This window comes from Anopheles moucheti, chromosome 2 (assembly GCF_943734755.1).
Source record: "Anopheles moucheti chromosome 2, idAnoMoucSN_F20_07, whole genome shotgun sequence".
NCBI classification, from domain to species: Eukaryota; Metazoa; Arthropoda; class Insecta; order Diptera; family Culicidae; genus Anopheles; species Anopheles moucheti.
The window spans coordinates 26,924,136-26,949,062 of record NC_069140.1 but is presented as its reverse complement, the minus strand read 5'-3'; the positions used below and the strand labels follow the sequence as shown (position 1 = coordinate 26,949,062).

At 47.3% G+C, this 24,927-nt stretch overlaps 1 protein-coding gene across 1 annotated transcript in view; it reads left to right on the top strand.

Moving 5' to 3' along the window:
* Window positions 1-24,927, top strand: part of LOC128310611 (protein serrate) — a 103,081-nt gene that overhangs the window by 21,785 nt on the left and 56,369 nt on the right. Inside the window, exons 2-3 of the mRNA XM_053047295.1 lie at window positions 559-676; window positions 822-1,069. Coding sequence (XP_052903255.1) covers window positions 559-676; window positions 822-1,069 — 366 coding nt within the window. The remainder of the gene's footprint in view (window positions 1-558; window positions 677-821; window positions 1,070-24,927) is intronic.

Genomic DNA, 24,927 nt, shown 5'->3' with positions numbered 1-24,927 from the left:
CAAATCAATGGAGCGGTTTTGGGGTGGCTCTAGCCCCAAAAATTCAACCGGTCGCTATTTATCGAACCGTGATCCATTACCGCTACCAATGGATGGACATACGGGGATGGGCGGGTGTGCTTGGTTTCAGCTGAAGAAGAAGCCATGCAGATACGGATCATTACGATCGTTCATTAATAATCACGATACACGAATACGCTGCTCCATGACCATAACACTACCTTCCCTCCCAAAAAAAAAAGCGATGAGAGACCATGCGAGAGAAAATAAAGTTAATGTCATTTTTAAATGTTCCGTTGGAAGGCACCGATCGGTGTGTACGAATGGAACTAGGTGGACGGGACGACGGGAGCACCCGAGCTTAACAAAGATACCGTTGATCCCGTTTTCGCTCACTTATTGAATGTTTTATTGGTGTTCATTTTACGGTTTTATTTATTATCGGTATCATCTCATCCTTTCGTACGAAAATTGGGTCTCGATGCTAACCACCCGTTTACCCGTCGTTTTGATTGCTCACATTCACTCATGTACGTGTGTTTCCTCTACTTTCTGCAGGTATCTTCATCCGGCTTCTTTGAACTGCAAATACTGGAGATTTCAAACACAAACAGCCATCTACTGTCCGGATACTGCTGCGGTTTGCCACCGGAGAAACGACAGACCCAAACGACAGGTAACTCGAATCATTCTAACCGCCACATTCGTGGTTTGTGGTTACCCACAATGCCGCACAACGGTCGGGATTTATCTATTGCCACCATAATGGATGCTAACAATAGTGTTCTTTTTTTTGTCGTTTCATCACTCACAAAATATAGGATGTCCGGCATGTGCGACCGCGTTCAGCTTGTGCCTCAAGGAGTACCAGGGCACGACGTCAAGCGTTCAGCAGCAACAAAAGCAGCTGAAACAGCCGGCCACAGCCATTGCCGTGGAACCACAACCGTCCGGTCTGTACGGTTGTGCGTTCGGTAACGCCAGCACGCCGGTACTGGGTGGGTCGAGCTTCGTCCTGACTGACCCGGAAGTCGGTGGCATCACATTACCCTTTACCTTTCGCTGGACGGTGAGTCATACAATATTCTCTTCTATCTTTGAGTGCGAAAAGTGTTGCATTTTTTTTTAGAAATATATCATTCCCGATGAGTACCAGCGTAACCGTCGGGTTCGTCGCTTGCGCTGCATACTGCGTGCATTGAAGTCATTTGTTTCGAGCACGACCGAATTACATCGCGCATCGTTGCGACTGCGGGTATTGGTTTTTTGGCGGGTCCCAAACCATTTTATCCACACGATGCAAAGCATAACAGAACAAACTATCTGCAGTTCACCTGCAAGGCTGAGATCGATGTTTCTGATAATTACTTCTTTGCTGGCAATTTTGTGTGTGTGTGTTCCTTGCATGCTCGGGGAATGTAAATCATTGAAATGCTTCATGCGGGATAAAAAGCAAGAGTTGAAGCAGGATGCGAAGAAAAGAAACACGCAATTGACAGTATCGGAACTGGGTTTGATAATGGGCTCCAATAACCAAAACGTACCTTCTACTGTACACTTCTGCGTATGGGTTGATTTATCTCGAAATAAGCGATAAAAAGGGTTTAAGTATCGCTGACATGTATACCACACATTTCCTACACCTTTTTCCGCCGTATTCTGCATGCAGTTGCTACGTTCGGGCACTAAGTATTTAACACGTGCACAGTGGAGCTTAAGACATTTTTTTTGCTTTTATTTCTGAGACATTCTCGATGTTCTGTTTCCTGTACGTAGCAGTAAAGGAAGGAAATTTTTTGTGTGGTTGTTTCTGTGAAAATTCAAAACTTAACTGCCCGTGGTGTATAAAAATACCGAACCCTCCGGGCTTTCCAAACGATCGACCACCCATGCTTATTCCACGATTGCAATGATCACTGCTACACGCCGATTGACTGGCGTCATGTTACGATCAGCAGGACAGGCAGATCCACTACGACACGATCGAACCATTTATGAAACACTCAATAACGATAATGAAAATATCTTGGATACTTTGTCAATATTAATCATATTCCTTCGTCCTAGATGGCTTCCCCGGACAGAGTGATCTGCCATCACAATCTCCCCACCACAAAACTCTATGTAAAATATCGTTAAATTAACAGTTTAGTAGACACTTTTCTTGCACTCCGCGTTTACACGCGGCTTGCTCGTTTTAACCTTTTTCGGTACAGACTCGGTCCCTTTGCCGCGATTTGCGCTAAACGTGGAGGCGAAACGATCGCGGTGCATTAAAATTGACTCGTTTCACGTTGACTTGACTGACTTGCCGATATGGACCGATCGCGATCATAGCTGCCCGAGCACTCCCTGTAACTGTCGTTTCGAAGAAACACGGTCAAAACCGCAGTATATGCATACATGGCGAACGGAACGGCATCGAAGTAGATTAAAGATCTGCCTATATTTTCCCGCATTTACCATTCGAAACCGTCTCAATCATCTCCCCGCTGCTGCGAGGGATGGTTGTGCCATAAATTCTTCGCTGTATCAGTACCGCACACCTACCGTAATGCCCGCAAATCGGGCCGATCTGTCAGGGGTGGATTTCCTTTTCTCCCGACGGACCCTCGACGGACAGCCTTCTGCTCGAGTTAATCAGCATACTTCAACGATCTACACACACACATGTACGTACATGCGATAATCCAGTCGCGATCTCACCGGCCATTCGCGAGACCGCAACTGTTCATCCACGTACGATCGATGCTGGTGCTTATGCTGATGTGCCAGAGTCTTGGATCACTTGCCGAGCGGGTGCAGGAATTCAATTCAAATTTTTCATTTGCCCTTTTTCGGTGGCACTATTGCTTGATTTTGGATTGGAATTCGATTGAATTCAAATTAGATGCTTGTACTTACGACACGTTAGCAAGGACTCTCCTGCCGGCACTCCGAACGCGTCGCGGCTACGCGGGGTTCGGATCGGGAGCAGCTCCTGTGTGGCGTTGCGATGAATATGGAGCGTGATTGATGCTGATGGTTGAGTTTCGTCATGTAAGCTGTTTTGCTTTATATTTTCTGCATCATTTCCTCTGCTTTATTCGGAAAAGCTTGCGGACACCTCCTACCGAAAAGGTTAACTGACACCAGAACGGGTCAATTTAAACTGAAGCGCAAGAATTTTCTTCCGGCAGGTGGAGATTTATGCTCACATTTTCATGCACAACGGGAACCTTACGCTTGCCGTATTGAACTGTGTTTCGGAAAAAAACATCTCTTCTTGAACGACAGCGATGTTCTCAAGATTCAAATCTGTTTCATGATTAATTATTTATATCCACAACCCAAAACAAACTGGATGGCTCCAGTTCTATACATCCAACAGAACAACGCTTCTTTTTGCTTGATTTTACTTCAGTTGCACAAACACCAACAAATGAAAAAAAGCGTCACGCGTAACATTTTGCTGCTGCACAAAAACTGTAATCAGTTTTGCTCCATCAGCGCTCAGTTCATCGTCATCGACACTCGTAATCATCATCGTCATCATCAGTTCTGTGCTTCCCGCACGCTTTGCCCAGCCGCCTACCCATAGCGTTCCGTGCTCGCCGGGAGAACGGATAATCGGTGCTTGGCGATCGCTCTTATTAATTTCTCAAGACACACTCTTTGCCGGACCAAGCGCTGACCAGTTCGGTGGGCCGTAAAATTAAAACGAACCGAGCGAACGAACCGCTTGCATGACTTGACGCTGCAAATCGACAACGAAACGCGAAAGAAAGCAAAACTTCCCCACAACGGACAGGCGGAGTTTCTTTTAGCGATTACTTTAGAATGTTTTGTGCCATTGTGCCTGCTTCGGGGGAGGGAGAGATTCCCGATGGCAATCCCACTGGGTGCAGTTGGGCTGCAGGGCGCGGAAACGTTGATCGACTGGCTAGCTAATTTATCCGGAGTGCTCGTTTTTCTTCGCTCTCTAACCTCGCCACTCGTCAAACGATGGTCGGTGGTTCTCATCACGATTGGCATTAGCAAACAACAGAAGCATAACAACAGAATACTACAGCGGTAGGAAGTGACTTTTGGCTGGCAGTGCGATAGGATGCAGTACCTACAGCAGACCGCTTCAAGAACTGCAGTTGCAAGCTGACGGTGCGAACCCAAGCTCCCCCAAAGGAGGTGGTTCGGATAAGACAAAAGCCTTTTTTGCTTGCAATAAAACGATCACCCGCAAAACGGGACGGATAACAGATTGAGCACATTTTGTGCAACTATATTTTATGCTTCAATTCGTTTTGCCTGTGCTATTTATTTTTTCGTCGCTGTTCCACCCGTTGAAGTCTTTCGTCGGGTAGAGAATGTTGGTGCCCGCTTGTTTGATATCTTCAGCGCCACCCTGTGTTCAGCTAGACCGTACTGGTCGCTTTTTTATTTTGTTTGCTCCTCACGGGGAACTGCCTTTTTTTTTGTACTGACAAAAGTTGCATGATTTATGCGCGATCGTCTAAACGGCGGAAAGGTCTAAATTGAGCTTGCCCATTTAACGGAACAATAAGCTCGGCAGCCGAGCCAGCAGAAAATACAACGCTGAGCTGTAATTAGAGAGATAAAAAGCACAAACTGCTTTCTGCCCGTACCGTTTTTCGCTGTACTTGGCATCTATCGGCGCGATACTATCATCACCAGACAGGCCCCGGACCTAATCCATTCAGGGGACATAATTTTATTCTTCTCCTCCCTCGAGAAGCTCATAGCTCAGCACAAAATTGCCAACGATAAACGACCAGCTAAATGCTTCCCAGCGTTGTACACGGATTACTCTAAACCACCCCGAAGACAAAAACCAACCCGACCGATGATCACTATCAACATCAACCAAGCGTCGCCTTACGATCTAGCGTCGAATGTAGATCAATTGATTGTGTTGGAACCGCTTCAGGGAGATTGTTTTTTTTGTGTGTAGAAATTTTCTATTATACGACCATCGCGTCGACATCTCAATTTCCTTCGCGTGCTAGTGCTGGCATAACAAAGCAACGCAAACAAAACAACGACAGCAAAAAACCGGCCCTCCAATGCACCGCAATCAGCCGAGGTGCAGTTTTGCGAAGTTAATTAAATGGCTGCTTATTGCGCAGGGATTCCGGCGAATGGTGCGCTGGGTGGCGCTCGTCTTCCAGTCTTCCACATTGGAAGCGAGAAAAACCCTATTTGCCTACCGCAACAACGGGCCCCTTCGGCTGCGGCATGCTTGATCGAAGATAGGTCTCAAAATATACCGCAAATCTACCCACCACCGTTACGGAACGAGCTCGTGTGTCCATATAAGCGTTGGCAAGATATTTCTATTAAGTATATCCTTTACACATCGCACCGGGAAGGAAGCTGGGATCGAATTTATTACCGGGAACCTTCCGCAGCACGCGCGATACAGCGGTTTCGATAAGCATTTGTCACATCATTACAGCACATCCAGCAGTAACCCCGGGAGGAAATACATTCTTTCAACGCTCACATTTTACTGCCTCCGAAAAAAAAACCATCGTTTCGCCCTCCAGGTATTGGCATGCTTCCGCTTTTGCTGACTAATGAGAGTGGGCATCTTTTTTCATTCAAAGTGTGTCTCGTTGTGTGTTGGCCCTGTTTGAATGGTTTACGAATATGCGATCTCCACTTACCCACCTGCTGTGGTGTGATGAAGAGGAAACCATCATCATCGTTCATCATTCAATCGTCATCAAATCAATAATGAGCATGGACTGTGCATTCATCAATTCGGTATTCGATTGTTCGGGAAAAGTTCACACAGAAGTCAAGCAAATTACACTGTCAAGCGCGCATTACAATTCAATTCGTTCTCCCTAATTTGGGCAATATCTCATGTAGTTCACCATTCGCGCAACGCGCGACACTCGAAGCGAGACAATAAAAACAATCACCAAATGGATTTTAATAAGTGTTTTATATGGCTTCGGGACTTCATGGGAGTGTTCCGCGGACGCCATCGAACAACAATCCACCGTTACCAAACCAGGAACGTGCGCCGATGCCGAAAATGAAGATGCTCCACCGTGCAACGATCGCCGTCTGGGTGTTTATTTTGCAGCGAATCGTTTTATTACCCCTTCGCATTTGCAACTGTTGCAATCTCATTACCATATAATGGGGACCCTGTAGCAGCACCGGGCCACTAACTACGGACGCCCCGAAACGGTTTCGCTTTCGGTGAGAAAAATCGGTTCCTTTGGCAATACATATTTATATACTTCCTTTCCGTAAGTTCGCGTTTCGGTACTTTCCGAAGTTACGGCTGCCATTGCCATCAACAGGCCGGCCAGCAGCAAGAATTCGACTTGCATTTTCGCCTTATCCTGTCCATCCCATCACCTGTGCGAAGTGAACTGAAAAAAATCGAAAGGGAATCGGTGTGCCTGTTTTTAGATTAATTCACCCGACCAAAAAAAAAAAGAATTAACAAGCAGGCTTCCTTCAGTTCTTGACAGTGTTGGTATGTGCCATTGATTTGGACTCGCGATTTCCGTGGCACAGCAAACACAGGACGGAAGATAAAGAAGGAGAGAATATGCTTCACGTGTGCATTCGCGCTATCAAATTCGCCGGCACGGGGTGGACGAAACCGGTGCGGATGGGTGAAAAATAAATCGACAAAAAGCCAAAAATTCTCATGCAGATAAAACTGGGGAATATCGCGAAAACCCCGTCCCATTTCTACCCCTTCTTCCCCCCCACGCACAGATTGCAAAAGCGGACGGACGAAAAATAACGCGTCGAGTTGCGTCGGTTGGGTCTTGGGAGCATACCTTAGACTTCACGAGTCTAACGTGAAGAGCGAGAGAAAGGAAACATAAGGAGAAAACCTTCTTCTTTTTGTGTTAAAGACCGATGACGCACACTGCCATGCTTGGAGCGGAGAACGAAGCGAAACATTTCGTCTCATTAAAATTCCTCACAACTGAAATTTATCTCCGGACGCGATTCCGAAATCATCCTAAATCGTTTTTCCACGCTTCATCACACACAGACACACAAACGGGTCATCCTCCATATAATGCACATTGATTTTGGAGGCACTTTCACGTGTGTCAGCATCAAACAATTGACTTAAAGGTGTTTGACAGGTTTTCGATCATTGAAAACATCACTGAAAGAGTTATTAGATTCCATCATAGTGCATCTCAGATCAAACAATTTAAAATCACTGCATGTTTTAAAAATATCTGATGAATTAGTCATCAATTTAAAGCAGTTACATCATTGTGCTAAGCATTCGAAATTCGGAACTCGGAAGCATCTCCGATTTTCGGATATCCCAGGAGCAGCATCCTTTATATTTAAAAATTATAGGGTCAGCCTTTCTTATTTCCTTGTAATGCAGTAAAATACCCCTTAATATTAAAAAAAAAATACCCCTCTAAATTTAATACCTTTACTCGATAAAATCCTTAGAAGTTACATCATTTGAGTATTATACTTATATTTTTCATATAAAAATACTAAACAAGGTACTGAAACTGGGAAGGCAAACTGGAAAACGATCTAGTCAGAGATGTAATTTACTTTCCATTTAAAGCATTGCCCGCTCGGTACGATGTGAATAAAATATGAAAGCTCATATCGCGTCCCAACGTACCGGTGTTTGACCGCTGGCCTCACGAAAATCTCGTTGCACGGAAACTGTCGTCGTGGTGTCGTCGCTGGGCTGTTAGTACACCCTGGTGAAAACGGAAGAATCCTCCGGTTGCTAACCGTTGCCAGCAAAACAACAACAGCAACAGAGCGAGTGGATTATTAGATCTATCAATGTTATTATCCAATATCTTTGCCGTTCTGGGGCCGCGTGATTTCCGCGCTTTCTTTCTACCAGCTTTTCATCCCTGCCTCCCGCACTCCTGCAAAACGATCATTTCCTCGATGATGATCAACTCGTCCAACCAGCCCACCGCTCAGATTCAGGGTAAAAGCACCCCTGCATTCAACCCATAAGCCCGTGATAAACAGGAATGGGAGAGTAAATGTTATTACCATTTCATTGTATCGTCCATTATTTATGATTTTATAAATGGAACAAAAAGCAATTGAAAATGGCAGCCGGGAGCGGGAGCGGAAAGTCTCCCGAAACGGGAGCGGGACGACGATGGCAAGCGATCTCGCGATCATGCAACGAAAAACCCGCGGCACCGGTCACTTCTGCTGCTGCTCGATGATCTTCTGCCGCTAGCCTCGCTGGAAGACATGGCAGCAGCAGCAGCAGCAGCAGCAAGATCGGCGGCAATATGCACCACGGCGCGGATAAATCATCCGATCGATGCGCATTGCGCACAGCGGAAACGAAATCGATATTTTATAAATGTATGAAATAACCTTCGCCCGAGAATGGACCGTTTCTCCCGGCCCAGCCCAGGGAACGTCGTCTCCACGCACGATTTTCTTCGGCCCGCTTGGACCCGCGCATTGGAAAGAAGTGCAGCCATGACAAAAAAAAAGCAGGGCACAGATTTACACTCTCCCGTTTGGCCAGCAAGGCACGAGCTTGGGGTGAGTGAGGTTTTCGGAAAGGTTAGTGTGAAGTGTACTTTTATATGTTGACCGGACTCTTACTTAGTGACGCGCAACGGAACCGATTTACAGCACAAAATGTATTTTCATGCTTTGGAAAACATGCCTTGCAACATGAGACAACTATACGTAAAACGGCAATACTTGCACCAACAAAACAGTCCCGAAATGAAGTTTTATCAGATCTCGTTTGCGTTATCGATTACAGCGATACGAATGCGTTGTTTTCTTTTCGCGTAATGTTAAAGCGAAGACAAGCGTGAAAGGATGATCCTGGGCGACGATTGGTGTACAGAGTTCCGCAATCGATATGATACAAAGTAAACACACTATAATAAAGATTCAACATGAGTATGACAATCGCTGCAATTGATATTGAAATACATGCCACTAGATAATGATTCGCGTGCATAGTTTAGTGACTGTAGTGCGTTTAATAAAGAGTGTTTGTAGTGTGAATTCATAATCGTGGCATTTGATATTGAAAACATGCCTCTAGATATTGATTCGCGTGTATAGTTTAGTGACTTTTATATACAGGCGAGTTTGAGAGTTTGATTATACTTTGAATAGGGTTGAAATATGCATTGCGTGATTTAATTAACAGGAATTTCCTGCAATACAATTTCCTAATTCCGCGAATGTAGTATTCCGGTTAGGGTTTCAACAAATTTAACATTGGATTTAGTTAGACGCCATCATTAACCAATTTAAGCTTGAATCTGGTACCAAAAATTCTCAGATCGGCCAAATTCCAAAATCCACGTGTCTGCAAATCCTCCTATTTCCGATATCCCCGTAACTCGTATGCCATCTATTGCGGAACCCTATATCTTGCTGTTATGCTGCCAACCAGCTCGGTATCTTTAAATACCCACAACGCGTTGGAAGCTTTTCCATTGCACAAAGCAACGCACTGACGCGGCGAATGATGCGAACAAATATGTAACAGGAAACTACTGATATCGGACCGGTTCCGCCACCACGCAGCACGTACGATCGGCAATCGGGATTCGGGGACGTGATCGATCAGTTCGAACGTTCGAAACATAATTGTTTGTTACCCGGCCACCATAGAGAACCACGTTTCCTACTGTTTTAGTTGATAGTAGTTTGTTGTTGTTATAAGTACTCCACACGACACTGCATGCAGGTGCTTCGCGTCGCCAGTGTGAGCGCCGTCTGGTCGCGCCAGCTGGCCTGCCGGACGACAAGCCAGAGAAGCATAATTTTATCACATCGCACAGCGCAATGTTTAATTGCATTTTCTCGCATCGACCGTGGATGGTGGAGAGTGTGCGGGAAAACCCGCGCCATCAGGAAGATATATATATATATATATGTGTGTATAAATTAAAGATGAATCTGTACGACGGGATTGCCTTGTGGATGGGGATTTCGTTTTCCTTTTTATCGCGTACAACAGCAAGATACGCGCCGTTGCAGTCGGTATCGCGCTATCATACTGTCGATATCGCATTACACCACGGTTATGTGATGGCATTCGGGCACTTTATGAGGTGAGTGGAAATGATAATGTGTACCACCGCCGTACCACCGGCGCACCGTTTTGCGTGGAACCCCCAAATGTCGAATGCCTCACATTGCCCAGCTAAATGGGTCCGAAGGGAATCGTTGATTGAAAAAAAAACACACAAACCGACTTATCTTCAGTTTTTGCTTCTATTGCACTGTGCGTGTTAAGGAAAAGTAAGCAAGAAAATGCGCTAAGCTTTCTTCCACAGCAATAAATTTCACCTCCCCCGATCAATTCACCACCACGATTGCCAGTACGACGTCCAATTGTCCATGGCAATCGGTTGGCGATAATTGAACCTGCAGCGAGTACGCAGCGTAAAAGTGCAACGCGCAGTGGAAATCTTTCACAATCTTGAAAATTCACAACATTTCGAGATTACGATGCAATTTCCACCGGCGCACTCCATCGTTTGGTTCGGATTTTAATTGGAAACCTTTTGACGGTTATGATTAAGTTAGCGATTGTCCAAAGTGACAGCTGTCAATCAGCGGCCAAGTTTGTTCTTCTAAACATCGGGCTGACGCACTGACATGAGAAGTATGCACACACGAAATAAAAAAAAAAGTATCCCCACAATCTAAAACATCCAAAACGGTACCCACGCTGTGGCTAGGACACCAACGCGCCCTGCTCGTCGGCGTCTTAGTTCGGTGGGCGTTGCACTCGTTTTGCCGCAATGGCGCAAAAGGGTAGAAGCAACAAAAAAAAACGCACAGAGCAAATTAAAGCACTCCTACCAAACCGACGGGCCGGGTTCGCACGGATCTCCACAGCCGCACATGGGAAGCGGGCAATTATAGGGTTTTCAAAATCAATATCTCACACGTCAATCACGTCAACCTCGGGCTGTACGGTTCACTCTAGCGGCAAACTCACACGCGCTTAACTATTCGAACGAACGGTTAGGTTTCGGGATTCACTACTTCCATGGCACACGATGTTTATCAACGAAAACCGTCGCTGGGATTCATTCAAATGTTTGCCACAGTCGCCATGCGCGCTTTGTGGAGATGGATTTTTAATTAAATCGAAACACACGTCCCAAAATCCAAACTGCACTGAAATGGGGCCTCTCACACAGAGGTGAGCGCGCGCAAGGAGCAGACACGTACGGTACAGAAAAGCCCCAGTACACAAGGGGGTCCGTCCCGTCCGATCGGTTCTGTCTGATTTGTACTCGTTTGCGCGTTTGCGTGTTCCATATTGATTCACAATTCAGCTCAACCCGAAACCCGACTCGAAGCTGGATGCTGGTTGTGCGGTAGCCACCGCTGCAGTTGCTTGCCGATAGAGAGCAAGCGGCAAGCTTTTGAAGCGGTTGCAGATCCGAGCCCCAAACCCAGTGCCGACCCCCGGGGGTCTGGGGCAGGCTGAGATCTTTTCATCAAAGACAGACGACTACCGGCGAAGACGCCGTCGTCGTCGTCGTCGGCTGATTGACTGACATGCGAACGGGAATGCTCAAGAAGCACAATGCCCCAAAGAACACCGAGCACAGGTGCTGCACGCAAGGGACGGTGCTGCAAATCATCGAACACGATGGTTCAGTTAACATTAAACCACAAAGTGAAAGATACAAAGGGAGCCTCGAACGCAAACACACACACACACACATACACACGCAAACACGCGGTGGCAGGCCTTGAGTGTGAGAAAGGTCCTGCCAATGTTAGCATAAGCAACAGAAAGTGAACCAAAACTACGCAAGCGTCCCATTTTGTGAAGAGTGCATTCAAACACACGTTTCCTCCCTGTGCTCACTCCACAGCCTTGCTTCCTTGTCAACCCTTGCAATAGCACTGGACACACTGTTCTCATTCCATCGCCATACCGATTCCATTCGAATTCAAGAATCGAACAGCGTGCTCAATCGCTCAATGTGTCCAATAGGCCGTCCCAACGAAGGTGTATGATTGTGTGTGTGCAGACGGGGGACTCCTGGGAGTAAAATTTTGGGGGAAAACCGAATAAATTAACTCGATTCACTTAATTGGCTTCAATTTAATGCTTTCAACCGGTAGGCGGACGCTGTGCGACGCGATCTTTAACGCGATCGCGCACCGTGCGCGGAGGCGAAGGACGACAACGAGAACGAGAAATGACAAACACAACAAAACAGCTACAAGAAGTGAAACGTTAGCTTGCGTACCGGACTCATCCGCCGCACCCGGTGGAACCCGGTGTTCGGGCCAAACACGACACACCAATACTAATCAATTTGAAATATTTCCTCCGTTCCTGTGATCCTTTACTTTTACTTCCTTTGATTACTTCCAACTTCTTCGCTTCCAATCGATTCGAAATGGGGAAAAGTGACCAAAAGTGCCATCCAGAACCACCACCACTTTTACTTCTTGCTGCGGTGGAATTCTGGATGGCAAAAATCACATGAAGCTGATTACGTTCAACCCTAATGATGGTCAGTTTTAATTATCCTTTTCTCACCTTTGCCCAAAATATTGGGTTATTCGCTCCAGACGCCTGTTTGCTCTGAATTATATCGTCTTTTTAATGCGATAACGCAAACCGTGAATAATGATCCTTATTATTTTGTTGGAGCAGCATACGATGGGGGTAGTGTTGTGTTTAACGAAACTTTTGAGAAAAATCATTCATATGAAACTTTAGTGTGGAATCAATCGAACAGAGAGTCAATTCTTACAAGAATCATGAATCTCAAAGATTCATTGGGAATTCATTACATCTCAGAGATTTATAACTCCTGAAAAGATTCGTAAGTCCTCATAGAAGGGTTTGCAATTTTTTTAGAAACTTTAAAATATTTAAATATTAATAACGATTAATGTAATTATGTGTACTATAATTAAAATATTTAAAACCCAAATATCCAGCCCAAATATCATACTGCAAAACTGCAAAGATATTCATCTAATTTTTATTGCAAATAATCCCGTGGGTAGTAAACAACAGAGATCCTCAACCTCAGTTCTCTCAATCCACAGCGACCATGAAGATGTTACAATAATGCCGTGGTCTATCGCTTTCGCGATGGAAGCCAATGCACTAAACCGTGTTATTATATTTTATGGCATGTTTTGAACTGCTTCAGGAGTTCGGCGTTTTGTGGAACTGTTTCCCGATCCGCCCGATCACCCAATCGTCGTCGCTCTGTTTGTTGCAAACAAGTACACATGCTCGAACCGTTGTTTTCGGTTTTCTTACATTCAATTGTTCTGTGTTCTATATCTCGGTGTGGGTTTTTTTCATCCTTTTCTCGGCATGTACATCCATGCAACTCGGGATCCACCAAAGGGCTGAAGGGCTGAAATAAAAGCACGTGGAAAACAATACATCTGGCGTATCAATAACCACAATGATTCGATGTTTCGTGCAACCGAGCATCGGCACGGTTGCAGTTCTGTGCAATTGGAAGAATTTGTGTGTTGCATTTTCTTTGCGTTTTGCTTGCCTCGTTTGTCGCTTTTGTGTGTTGCGGATCTTTTTGTAACACTGCCGCCACCATCTGAAACCTGAAAATGGAAGAATGGTTTGTACGAGCGCACATACATACACACACATGTCATTGCCGAACTCGTGAGAGAGAAAAAGGGTTTTACTACACTTTTCCCCGGGACCCAGTATGGTTTCAAGACGATTAACAGAAATTTATTTTCCCATCATACGCCGTGGAAAGCTGTCTTGCATAGAACGAAAAACCCCCCAAAAAAAAAACATCCCGGTCAAATTGAAGATTGAGAAGAAACGGCAACAGCAGCAGCATCAAACAAACAAACAAAAAATGACGCAAGGATAATGCAACCCGGGAAACATCATTCCCGCGCTGGAGAATGGGTTTCCTGCTGACGGCTTTCTTTACACGATCGCTACTATGCGGCCGGGTTCGGTTATTCGCCCACTTGCCCGAGCGAGATCGTGCACGGTGGCTGCTGGCCCTATCAGCGAAACAGCCCCAGCGTCGAGGGCAACCGTCACGAAGAACACGTCGTCGTACCGGGCGCGACGTGGGCTACCTTTGAACCCGCACGGACAAGCTGCAACTGCACGCGCATCACGTTCCACACTCCACGTTGCCCGTTCCGGATGCTGGAATGTCAGCCGGAGTGGCTCCTTTTGCTGCCAAGCGACATCAACACGCTACGATGATGCCGATCCTGCCGAAACCGCGCGATAAGCTCGATGGGTTCTGGTCGGACAAAGAAAGCGCTAGGCGCTGCAAGTGTTTTGTTCTGCCGGGAGTGTGCAACCCCGGAGTGTCCAATCGACGACAGCCGCAGGGCTCGTGCATATTCATGAGCTAGCACGCGAAGGTGTTTAGAAGTAGCGCCGAATGGCGAATTTGCATTTCGCCGGGTGCGCGCGCATGTTAGACTTTATATCCTTCGGCACTGCTAGATCACTGACACTTTCCTCCATGACTTCAGCGGGGATTGGAGGAAGAGGGCCAATATGGGATGAACTTATGCCACTGCCCTTAAAAGGAACCTGCCCCGATCCGTGCGAGACAATCCTCCGTTAGTTCGCTGACGCGTTCGCTGTGTTCCGCCAGTGCCCGATGGAAGTCGTCTGTCTTCAGGCGAGATTGAGTTTGGCAAATTTTGCAACCACGTCTGATGCCTAACGCATACGCAAAAGAAAAATAAACACCCAACTTACCTACACATCCGCACAAAAGCAAATACAAAAAAAGGGAATGCATCTGGTGCGAAACCGAGCTCGAGGTAAATCAGACAACCAATTATTCTCTTCCGTACCAGAGTTCGCTCGGTTATTCTCACGATCCCGCGTAAGGATCATTAAGTATTCATGATATCACCCAGAACCTCAATGAGAGGATGGACTGTACACACACACACGCACGCATGTACACACAGCTCATCAACCCTTGTCGTGCCATATGCCAGCATGGTTCGACCAGAAGCAATGGATTGTGCAGCAATTTGCCGTCGGCTTCTTCGACATCGCGTGAGCACCGACTTCGCGAAAAACAAGTGGCGTTGATCTCCTTCCAGCAGCAGCAGCAGCAGCACACTCCCGGACAACGGCCGGAAACGGTTTCCACCCCAAGGGGCGCATCCTTTGGCCTTGGGCGATCGAGCGAGAACGAAGCGACGCAGCAGCCGTTCTTTATGCGTGTCCGATCTTTCGGCCCGTCACGAGCGCACGATCCTCCGCCCGGTATTGGCGAAGGATCATCACACACAACACGGGCGCGATTAAGTTACGGTAATTAATACGTACCGGATCGTACCAGGATGAAGATGATGGTCGCGGTTGGCTTTGCGCACTTATTGCCGTTCTTCCTTCCAAGAGCCCACGGATCCGCATACGAAGGCACGGCGGAAGAAAAGTTCCTTTCAATCACGGCGCGTGTTATTGCGAAGGAAGCTGTACTCCGCGCGAAGTGTTTATGAGTTTGTACACGCTTGTTTCCTAGCTCATTACAACAAACACTGCTGAAGTGGTAGTCGCGATCGTCATGAAATACTGACCGTTTGCATGCAACCACTCGGCGCGAAATGTGTGCCGAGGGAAATGTGACGGCGTTCTTCTCCGAACGTCGCAACTAGACGCACTAGAGAGTCCCCCTTTCTTCGGAAGTCGTACCCACCCTGCTGTCGTCGTTCTGTGCCGCTTTGTCCGCAAACAAACGAGGCGAAAGTCGTGAATCGCTTGTAATTGCACGGTAAATACGGTTAATTTTGTGCAGAATAAATCCGCACGAGGGAAGTTCGTATGGAAGTTTACGCCACCATTACGCGATCACAGCGGACGGCGGCGGCGATACATGGCGGGGTTTTGATATGGTGCCTCGCACGAGGAAGCCACTGTGGGAGCCACGCAAAAGAGCAATCATTTTTCAAATAAATATCACTCCATTCCGTTCCGATGCTGGCAAAACGAGGAGGGTATGCCCGGGTCCAGTCAGCAAGTCCATCCGTCCGTCAGTCAGTCGTCAGGTTATGGTATTTCCCGACCTGGACCGGGGGGGGGGGGGGGGGGGTTCCCTCTCGTACCGAATCCAAATGGTGTTTTAATATTTTCACCATCCATCCATCGGCGGATGCATCCCCTCTATTTGCCGTTCGGTCTCGATGCGAAATCGCAAAACAAGGGACGGTAACGTACGATCCAAATGGCACATACTAACACAACCGGGCGCGAAAGGTGCTTACATTATGCTGCGTTTTGAGATGCAGTTAGGATGGCAGCAGCACGGCTTCTAGTGGCAATTACCATCGCATACATTATGCGCGATGCGATTTGATTCGAAACCGTAAGGTAGAAAATGGAGTCTGCGCTGCGCTGAACTAAATGTGGCGCAAAGTAAAGCGCTTTTCCTGCCTTTTTTTGCCTCATTTTTCTTTTCCCATCGGAAGAAGGAAACGCACACTGCGGGCGGATGTGCGGATGAAAGCAGGTTAGCGCTAAAAAGGGTGGAGTACACACAAAGCAGCAACAAGAGAGCGAAAAAAAACGAAGCCCAACAAACTGAAATGTGAGCTTTTCACGAGTACTGGGCAATAATGGGAGATGCGTTTGGAGATCGCTGTCTTGCGAGATCGTGATGTGATCGTCCGAACGTTGCACACTGGTACTCTTTTTTCTGCGTTGTTGTTATGGTTATTCACCACTCACTTTTTGGTTCATTATTGGCACAGGAACAAATTTCTCGGTTAATTATCGTTCAGAAGCGCAATTTATTGATGCCCAAACCGCACCGCATGTGTACTTTGCAAAGGAAATCCCTTTCAAACTTCAGCTTGCTTCCTACCCGTTTTTCTGTTGCATCGAAAGCGATGCAAATTGAATGAGTTATTTCTACTTTTTTTGTTTACCACAAACAGTTGGAAAGTATCATTCAAAGTAAGAGCAAAAACTACCCCACATTTGGTGGAACCCACTGCGCTGTTTCCCAGAACTTCGTCCAACGAGAACGCAACACTGTTTTCGATCCCGTTGCCATTTAGTGTCTAATTGAACCATTTCTGCTGCCAGACTAACTGTTGGCCGTTCTCGGGCGAGATTCGTGAAAGCGGTGGAGCAAGCCAAAAAAAGAAAAACAGGTCCACAAAATCAGACCACTTCCCCCCATGCGCAGACATCGTGTCATATTAACGATTTTACACACGCATCGGGAATTAATCAAATTTCAAGGAATAATGCGAACACATTACACCCGTTCCCTTTTACCCATGATCTGGTAGAGACCTTCGCTCGGTGTTTCGCTCGTCGCAAGAAGGATGAAAAAATCTTCTCCAAAACTGGCCACTGGCAGGAAGTGACTCTCGCCAGTCATTGAAGGACTGAGAGAAAGAAATCAAATTATACACCAATTTGGTGGCTTTCTGGCTACCACCGGACCGGTGCTGGATTTTTCTTTATTCCAGCACGAAAAAAAACCCTGCACAATGCCCCAACTCATCCAGAGCAGAACCGTTGGGCAGTTGGTTCTAAGCGCCTCGACTTCTTGCTCCGTCTGTTCCGTCTTTTTACGGTGGTTCCAGATTTTGTCTCGCTTGTTGTTTCGCCCTCGATCGCCTTCTCATGCCCACCAATTCCACAACCACCAATGAAACGGAGCGCTCATCAACGGGGCGGCTTGGATTATTTCGAGCACCACAGAACACCAGAACGTCGTCGATTAACAATTCGAAATGCGAACACAAAAAAGGCTGCCTGATTTGGGATAATAGTATTCTAATCACGAATTTAAATGGTATTATTGGAGGATTAGAGCGCGACCCCGGGTACGTGCGAGAAAACTAGTTTTGGCAGGGGCGGACTGTTCCGTGCCCCGAATTTGGCTCCCGTGCTGCTCAAAGTGCTTGCCAAAGGTGACCCACGAGAACGACAAACGCTGAATATGATCCGCTTAATGCGTAATGTGTGCAGAAATACTGGTCGATACTCCCGAACCCCAGTGCCCTTTTACGCACAGGAATTCTAATGACGAAAGGGTTCGACCAATCACGCGTCCATTTTCTCCGTTTGGTTCACATGGCCCCGAATGGAGATCACAAACCGAGCGTCCGTTCCACCGGTGAGCTCTGCATCACGATCACGAGTTCCACGAGAGCCGTTTAAGAAACGATCTGAAGGGTACACACTCCAACTCCCCAAAATTGCTACAGACAGATTAGCTCGCCGGAGAATGTTTCGCGTTAATTAAAATGATTCTTTGCGAATTCGCGCACCTTCGGTGGCTGTTTTTTTTTTTTTTTAACTTTCCGGCTTTCCGGAGTAGAATGGTTCGCGATCGGGGAGATGCCCGGCCGATGCTGTCAAGTGTCCGATTTTTGGCGATCGCGATAATTTACATAAATCAATAAGGTGCCTACGAGCAGAAGATAAACGACGGCCACTATCGCGACACAAAAATAAAGCAGCCAACGTCAGAGCCAGCGAAAAGGAGAAACCAAAAAAAGAAGGAACACCACCATGCAAAGCAGCAACCCCGGGACACTGTTTGCGGGATTGAGCGAATGATTTTTTGGGGCGAGATTCACAGATTGAAATCTCGCCTGCTCGGACCACGGGAAACGTCCGATCGGCTTTCTTTCGGGAAGCGCGATAACGGACGGCGATAATGATGGATAAAAAGCGCTGCTGCTGGTTCAAATTCCTGGCGACGGTTCCGTATTCTTTGTTTTATGTTCAGTCTCGGACCCTGTCCTATCACCCCCGGTTGGCCGGACCGTTGCGGGTGATCTGTGGATTTTCTTCTTTCTGTTTTCTCCTGTCCGTCCACCATTTCGGTGCTTTCAACAATACACATTTAATTAAGATGCATTCTCTCCACCCAAACCAAACCTAAAACTGACCCATTTGTCAACCCGGGGGGGGATTGTGCGTTTCGGGGACCGTGGACCACCAAAAGCATCCCATAACACCAGCGCTTTTGTGGAGAGCTCTCATTATGGAGGAATTGGATTGGGGTATTCGTTCGGGAGGGCTAAAATTATGTAGAAGCTTTATGCGCGACTCCTTTCGGTTTTGTTTAACCGCAGCCCAAAACGTTCTGTTCACCACTGGCCCGGGCGTATTGTACCGGTGTGTTCTGGTTTATGTTTCCTGGGGTAAACTTCCACACACCCCCCATAAGACAACGAACGGCATCGAGTGGGGCCTGTTGGACGTTTGCTTGTAAAAACGTTACGAAACAGATCTTTTAACACTATGCAAAAACAAAGACAAAAAGCTACATTTATAAAACCGCCACGCCACAAAATATGTTCATGAGCATAAAGCCGCTGGGGGCACACAGGCACTGGATGAAAACCACCCAAAACACAATTCCCGATCGTTATGGCAGCGTTTCCTAGCCATTCTCACATTACCGCCGCGGGTTGCAGGGATATTAGAGCCGGAGGTGGAAGAGGACGCCCGATTCATATTCCCTCGGTGACACAGCCGGGTCAATGCTGGCGTACATAATTCTTCCTTCTTCCGCCTCGAACTCGTCCACGGTGCAATGTGCGCTTGTTTTTTTTTTGTTTAATTTATTACCACCCGTACGCAGAGATTGGGTGTCTGCTTTACCGAACTCCGGACCGAAACCGAAAGGCACCCTTTTTGCAGCACACAATCAGCACAAAGTACGAACCACAATCGGAACCAAACATCGATGCAGATTCCGCGTGTGATCGAGCGCTTAAAACATTAAAAAAAGGCCGCCGACGCCAAATTGATTTGCATTGACATTTACCACAAACAAAAGATATTGCGTGGTATCGGCGTCAGTGCTGATGGATGTCGTTGACATTCGGCTGTATTTGTAGTATTTCATTTCTATGTTGATTCCTTTTTTTATTATCGTTGCCTAGTTCGTTTGTTTGCACGGGTCCAGCCTTATGTCAGCCTTGCATTTGTTTCATCGATTCCCACCGAAAAGGGTGGGTGTCACACTCACCCTACGCCGGGTGAGCGCTTAGCCCTTTTCCTATCTTCCCCACCCTGGCTTTCCGCTATCGGAAAGTGAATCGCAAACCCAACAATGGTGACCAATTGTGTGCCGCTCAGTGCCGCACTGGCGCTGTGTGGCACGTTGTTGTTTTATATTTTCAATCAACTGTTTGCGTTACGAAATGTAACTATTTTCCCACAGCCAACCGAAGCCGCCACCCGTTTCAGCAGTCAGGATTTTGGAGGGTACGGTATCGGCGCACGGATAAGGCTACATAATTACTGGATACATCCCAGCTACCAGCGGCGACCTCTGGCTGGTTGGTTTACTTTCCCTGCTCAAATTGCTTCTCCTCTCTTTGTGCACCGTCGCAGGATCGCTGTTGTGTTGGGGGAGAAAACAGGAAAAACCCCCGCGCGTTTTGTTATCCCCCTTTGCCCGGTGCGCTGCACTAACAAGATACCGACCGACCGGCCTAGAAAGGCATCGGAATCGGCTACGAAAAAGAAAACCTCCGAAAAGACGCCCATCATTATCGTTTCGTAATCGATGCTCTTTACGCTGGCTCGACAGCCACAGAATTCGGCCTTCGATCAAATTGAAGATTTATCTCGAGTTGCCGCGGGTAACATCTGTCCAGCCGCCGGGAACGTCCGCGGGGACTCGAATTGATCGCGCGGTGGTCGCTCATAAATAACCGATCATTAATGGGACCTCCCTTTGGCGCTTCGGAATTGCACTGATCTTTACAGAATCGTGCCCATTCGGTGCGCGATAGGGTTTTGGTTCCCCAGGACCCCGGCTCGCGTTGTGTCTAGCTCGCCCGGAAGCTCAAGGTTTCCTGCGGGTGTACGTCGGCGTCTATGATTTTCGCCCAATGTTAACCGATCGTAATGATCGACGTTCAGTGGTGTGCGCTCGGCCGCACGCAACCCGCTGGATAATCCGTCTTCGTGAGCTTTATAGTCCCCGTTTGCGATCGACAGAAATTCGTTCGAGAATCGTGACAAGAATAGTGTACCAACACCAGTTGGTTGAGTGAAAGAAAAAAAAGAAGGTTAATTAGCAGCTTCTCCAACTCCACCGAAAGGTCCTCCTTAATGCGACCCCATCATTAGGTGCAAGGGAGGCAGTGTACTTTTTTGTGCTTCGTCTACCACCTTTCTTCTTGATTCTCGATCAAAACGAGATCTAAAATCACGCGATACGCCAATCGCGAGCGTTCGGTCGGGGAACGTGACTTACCGTACCGCGGGCAAGAGTACACCATGCTTCACGGTGACCAGCTAATTAACTCATTAACTTGGCCGCGCGCGCAATACAAACCGATCGCAAGCTCGCGTGGAGCGCAGCGGGAGGCCAGCCCAACTTTCCTTTATCGGACCAATGTTCCAGGTTTCGCGATCCGGCCATCGGGGGCCGTCCATCATGTTCGGTATGATCGTTGCCGATAGGCTGAAATTGACCGCGAACAAACCCAAACCCTATCTTCGACACCATGTTCCGTCCAACACCAGCGGGCACATTACACGCATCCACGTAAGGACCTGGAGGGGGTTGGCTTCAATTATCACTTCCAAAACCAATACTGGCCAATTTTGTACGTACGCCAACCCCGTACCATCCTCCGCTCCAAGTCCAACGAGGAGTCGATCTTCGCGGGGTATTCCCGCTTCCGAAAAAGCCCATCGGAACATATCAATTAAAGATAAATCATTTCACAAACATACCCGTACGTCCACTCTCCAAACCCCGGCGTAACAACAACCGTTAACAACCGCATTGGGGCAAGCAGCCATATTTGTGGCGATATTGTGCGCCTCCCCTAAAAGTGTTGACAAGTGATGGCATTCTTGTGACCTCCTTCCGGGAATCTCCGGTTCCAACTCCAAGAATGGTTGTCATTAGGGATGGAGAAAATGGTGCGGAGTGTCTTTTTTTTTCTTTATGCGATTTGACAGCATATGAACCCACGCCACCAAAACTAGTGTGCCAACATTGAAAATGACAAGTTATGGTGCGCGACTGGCGCGACAAAAAGCAGCCGCCTATATGTGTTGTGTACGTTCCATTTTCGAAACACAAAAGTGTACAAAGCTATGTTTTACAATTCGACCAGTTTTAAGGCTGACCGCGCATAAGGGCGGCTGGACATTTATTACTCTTTAAACGTGGAATGTGCGTGCTTTGCGTAGAATAATAATGCCACCGTTGAGAGATAAGGCGAACGGTGAACCGTTCTTCGCTAAGGAATTTCGAACCTCATCAAACTCGTAAAACTCTCGTCAAATCACCATTTATGAATGCGTTTCCATTCATCGGATTAATAAATCAGAAATAAAAAAAAACCCCTCCCAGCCAGGCAGCAGCGGAACTGTTTTCGTAGGCAACACATTCGGCTAAGGCCGACGTTCGGGCTATCGACGCACGTAGCAAACCGTAAAGTGAAATCCAAGCAGCTTCAAAGGGCGCTTGAAAACAAAACGCGGGTCCCTAAGATAAACATCCCGGACAACGCGCGTTCGAGAAAGAGAGCAGACCGTTTTTTTTTCGGAAACGAAAAGAATCTCCTTCAAACACAAGGGTGATGTGAATAGCAGCGATCAAATAGCATCAAAAACCAACAAGAGCCTTCGCGGTCCCCGGGGGATGAGTCCGGTCGAGCAGTTTTGATATTGAAGTTGGAAAATGGCTTTCGATTGCGCTCCGGTTGGAAATTGGTGCGAGTGCTGCTTGATCGGTATTTTATTATTTCGATTCTCGTTTCCACGCAAGGATCGAGAGTGCTCAGAAATTCAAGCAGTTCAAGCACACCGGACCGCACGGTGTGTATTTTTAATTTTAAAGTACTTTTGAAGTAAACAGAATTTCAATACGATCCCTTCCTTGTGATTGCCAACCTGGAGATCGGAAGGCAAACGAACCCGAAGCGAGTTCAGTAAAATGGTTTGGCGATAATTAATTTCCCATAAACGCGTGCAACCCACCGACCCCGGGACAGGACAATCGTGCCAAGATATGCTAGTCTTTCAACGGATTTTGGGGATGATATCCACTTCTCCCAACCATTTGCGCTCCAGATCCCCCCCGGGGAGGGAGTCATCATGCCGGTACGGCCAAACAATGAAGATTAGAGATCGCGGGCCACACTTCTGCAATTATGGGCAGACAATAGTTACGAACGTGTCCGAACGTGTGTTTCGGGATCGTGATTGTACTCCCATTTTTATTTTTATTGCTCCCTCTCTTTTTTTTTCCTTCCCCCCGAAGCCTGAACAAAACAAACCGAACAATTCTACGCACACGTAGATTGGAAAACAACGCCATATAAACGACACCCATCCCAATGGGGTAATCGGTACACACGCGATAGAACGCGGATCCCCGGATGATGGCCCCAGGTTTCTGGGCCTGATTAAGAGATTTTCTAATGCTCAATCGTGGGCTGCTGCGCGGTGGAAGCTAAACGCACGGCCTAGACACGGCGGGTACGGAAACAAACGGGTTCTTTGTTTGCCGCGGCCAGTTTTACCGCCCGTCGTGTGCACACGGACTCCACGTACGGACCACGCGGGTGATGGATCTCTTCTGGTCAGCTTGAATTGGAAACCGATGATGATGATGAAAACCAGAACCTCATCATCCTAGATCTTGGTGGAACCCGTGGTTGGACGGGTTAAGGGCTTTTATTTTTACGATACGCCTATCCACCGAACCACCCAATCCCGTCGCTTGTCCTGCTCCCCTGGGAATGCTCCCCCACCCGGTACTCCCCAGCGACACACCCAAACACCGATCGGTTTGGTTTCTGTTTTTTTTTCTTTTCTATACACTGTTTTGCTGTGTTATTTTCGGGACGCTTTGGACGCCATTTGATTTCCAATTAACTTCACAGCATAAAATGCGAGTTCCGCGCACTGCGGGAGATAAAGCGTTCGCGTTAGGGGTAAACGCGCTCATAGATCGCCCGGTAGACCACGGTTTTATCGGGTTGATGGCGGCTGCGTCGCACGTCAAACATTAGCTGTCCGTCCCGTCCGTCGTAAAGGACGGGTGCACGATGGTATCGCAAACTCAATATACCGTTTTCCCCTTTGGCTATGCGTCATCCACTGCAAAACGGCCGTGCCGTCGAGCCCCTTGCGGTTTATTTCAACGCGCGCTGCTATCACTTAAAGTTGGCAGCACACGCTACCAGCCGATGAGCATGATGGGGCAGAGCTAAAAACAAAATTGTGCTCGAGCGACCACATCCAGGTCGTCGGTGCTTTTTTGGAGATCACTATGAACGTTGACTTTGAATATTTACCAACACATTTAACCTTCCACGATCGGATGGTTTTTATGCTATCCACACCCCACAAAAAACGGAAAAGGGACTACCTTCCGAGCAAATGCTAAACAAATTGTGCTTCCGTCACCTGCTGTAAGCATTTTCGGTTTTGTTTGTCCCTGTCCGAACACCCAATGTAAAATGTTCACCTCCAAACAATGCATCCGGCTTCTGCTCCGGCGACCACATTCAATAACAGGCCCAATTATTTAAAGTACGCTCTGGAGCAATGAAATGCAACACGCGGGGCCACAACCTTTCTTGTGGGGTTCCCTTTCCTTCGGAAAGAAGCAGCAACTACCAAAAATTAACCACCAAAAAATAGACGGTTCCATTACATTACATGGGAGAGACCCAACGAAGAACCAAGAAGAGAAAAAAAACACACGCACCACCGAAGCAAGGGCGCGCACGATACTAATTGTGCGGTCGTGCGTGCGCGGAAGCATAAATTAATACTCTCGTTAAGCTGGCCGGGATCGCCACCCGAGTGTCATAATGTTTGTACCGGCGGACAGACTCGCACATCCGCCCCTGGAGTGGCATTTCGATCGTCCCCAAGTAAGGTGGATGGGTAGATAGAGATGGATAAATTAATCTAGACTA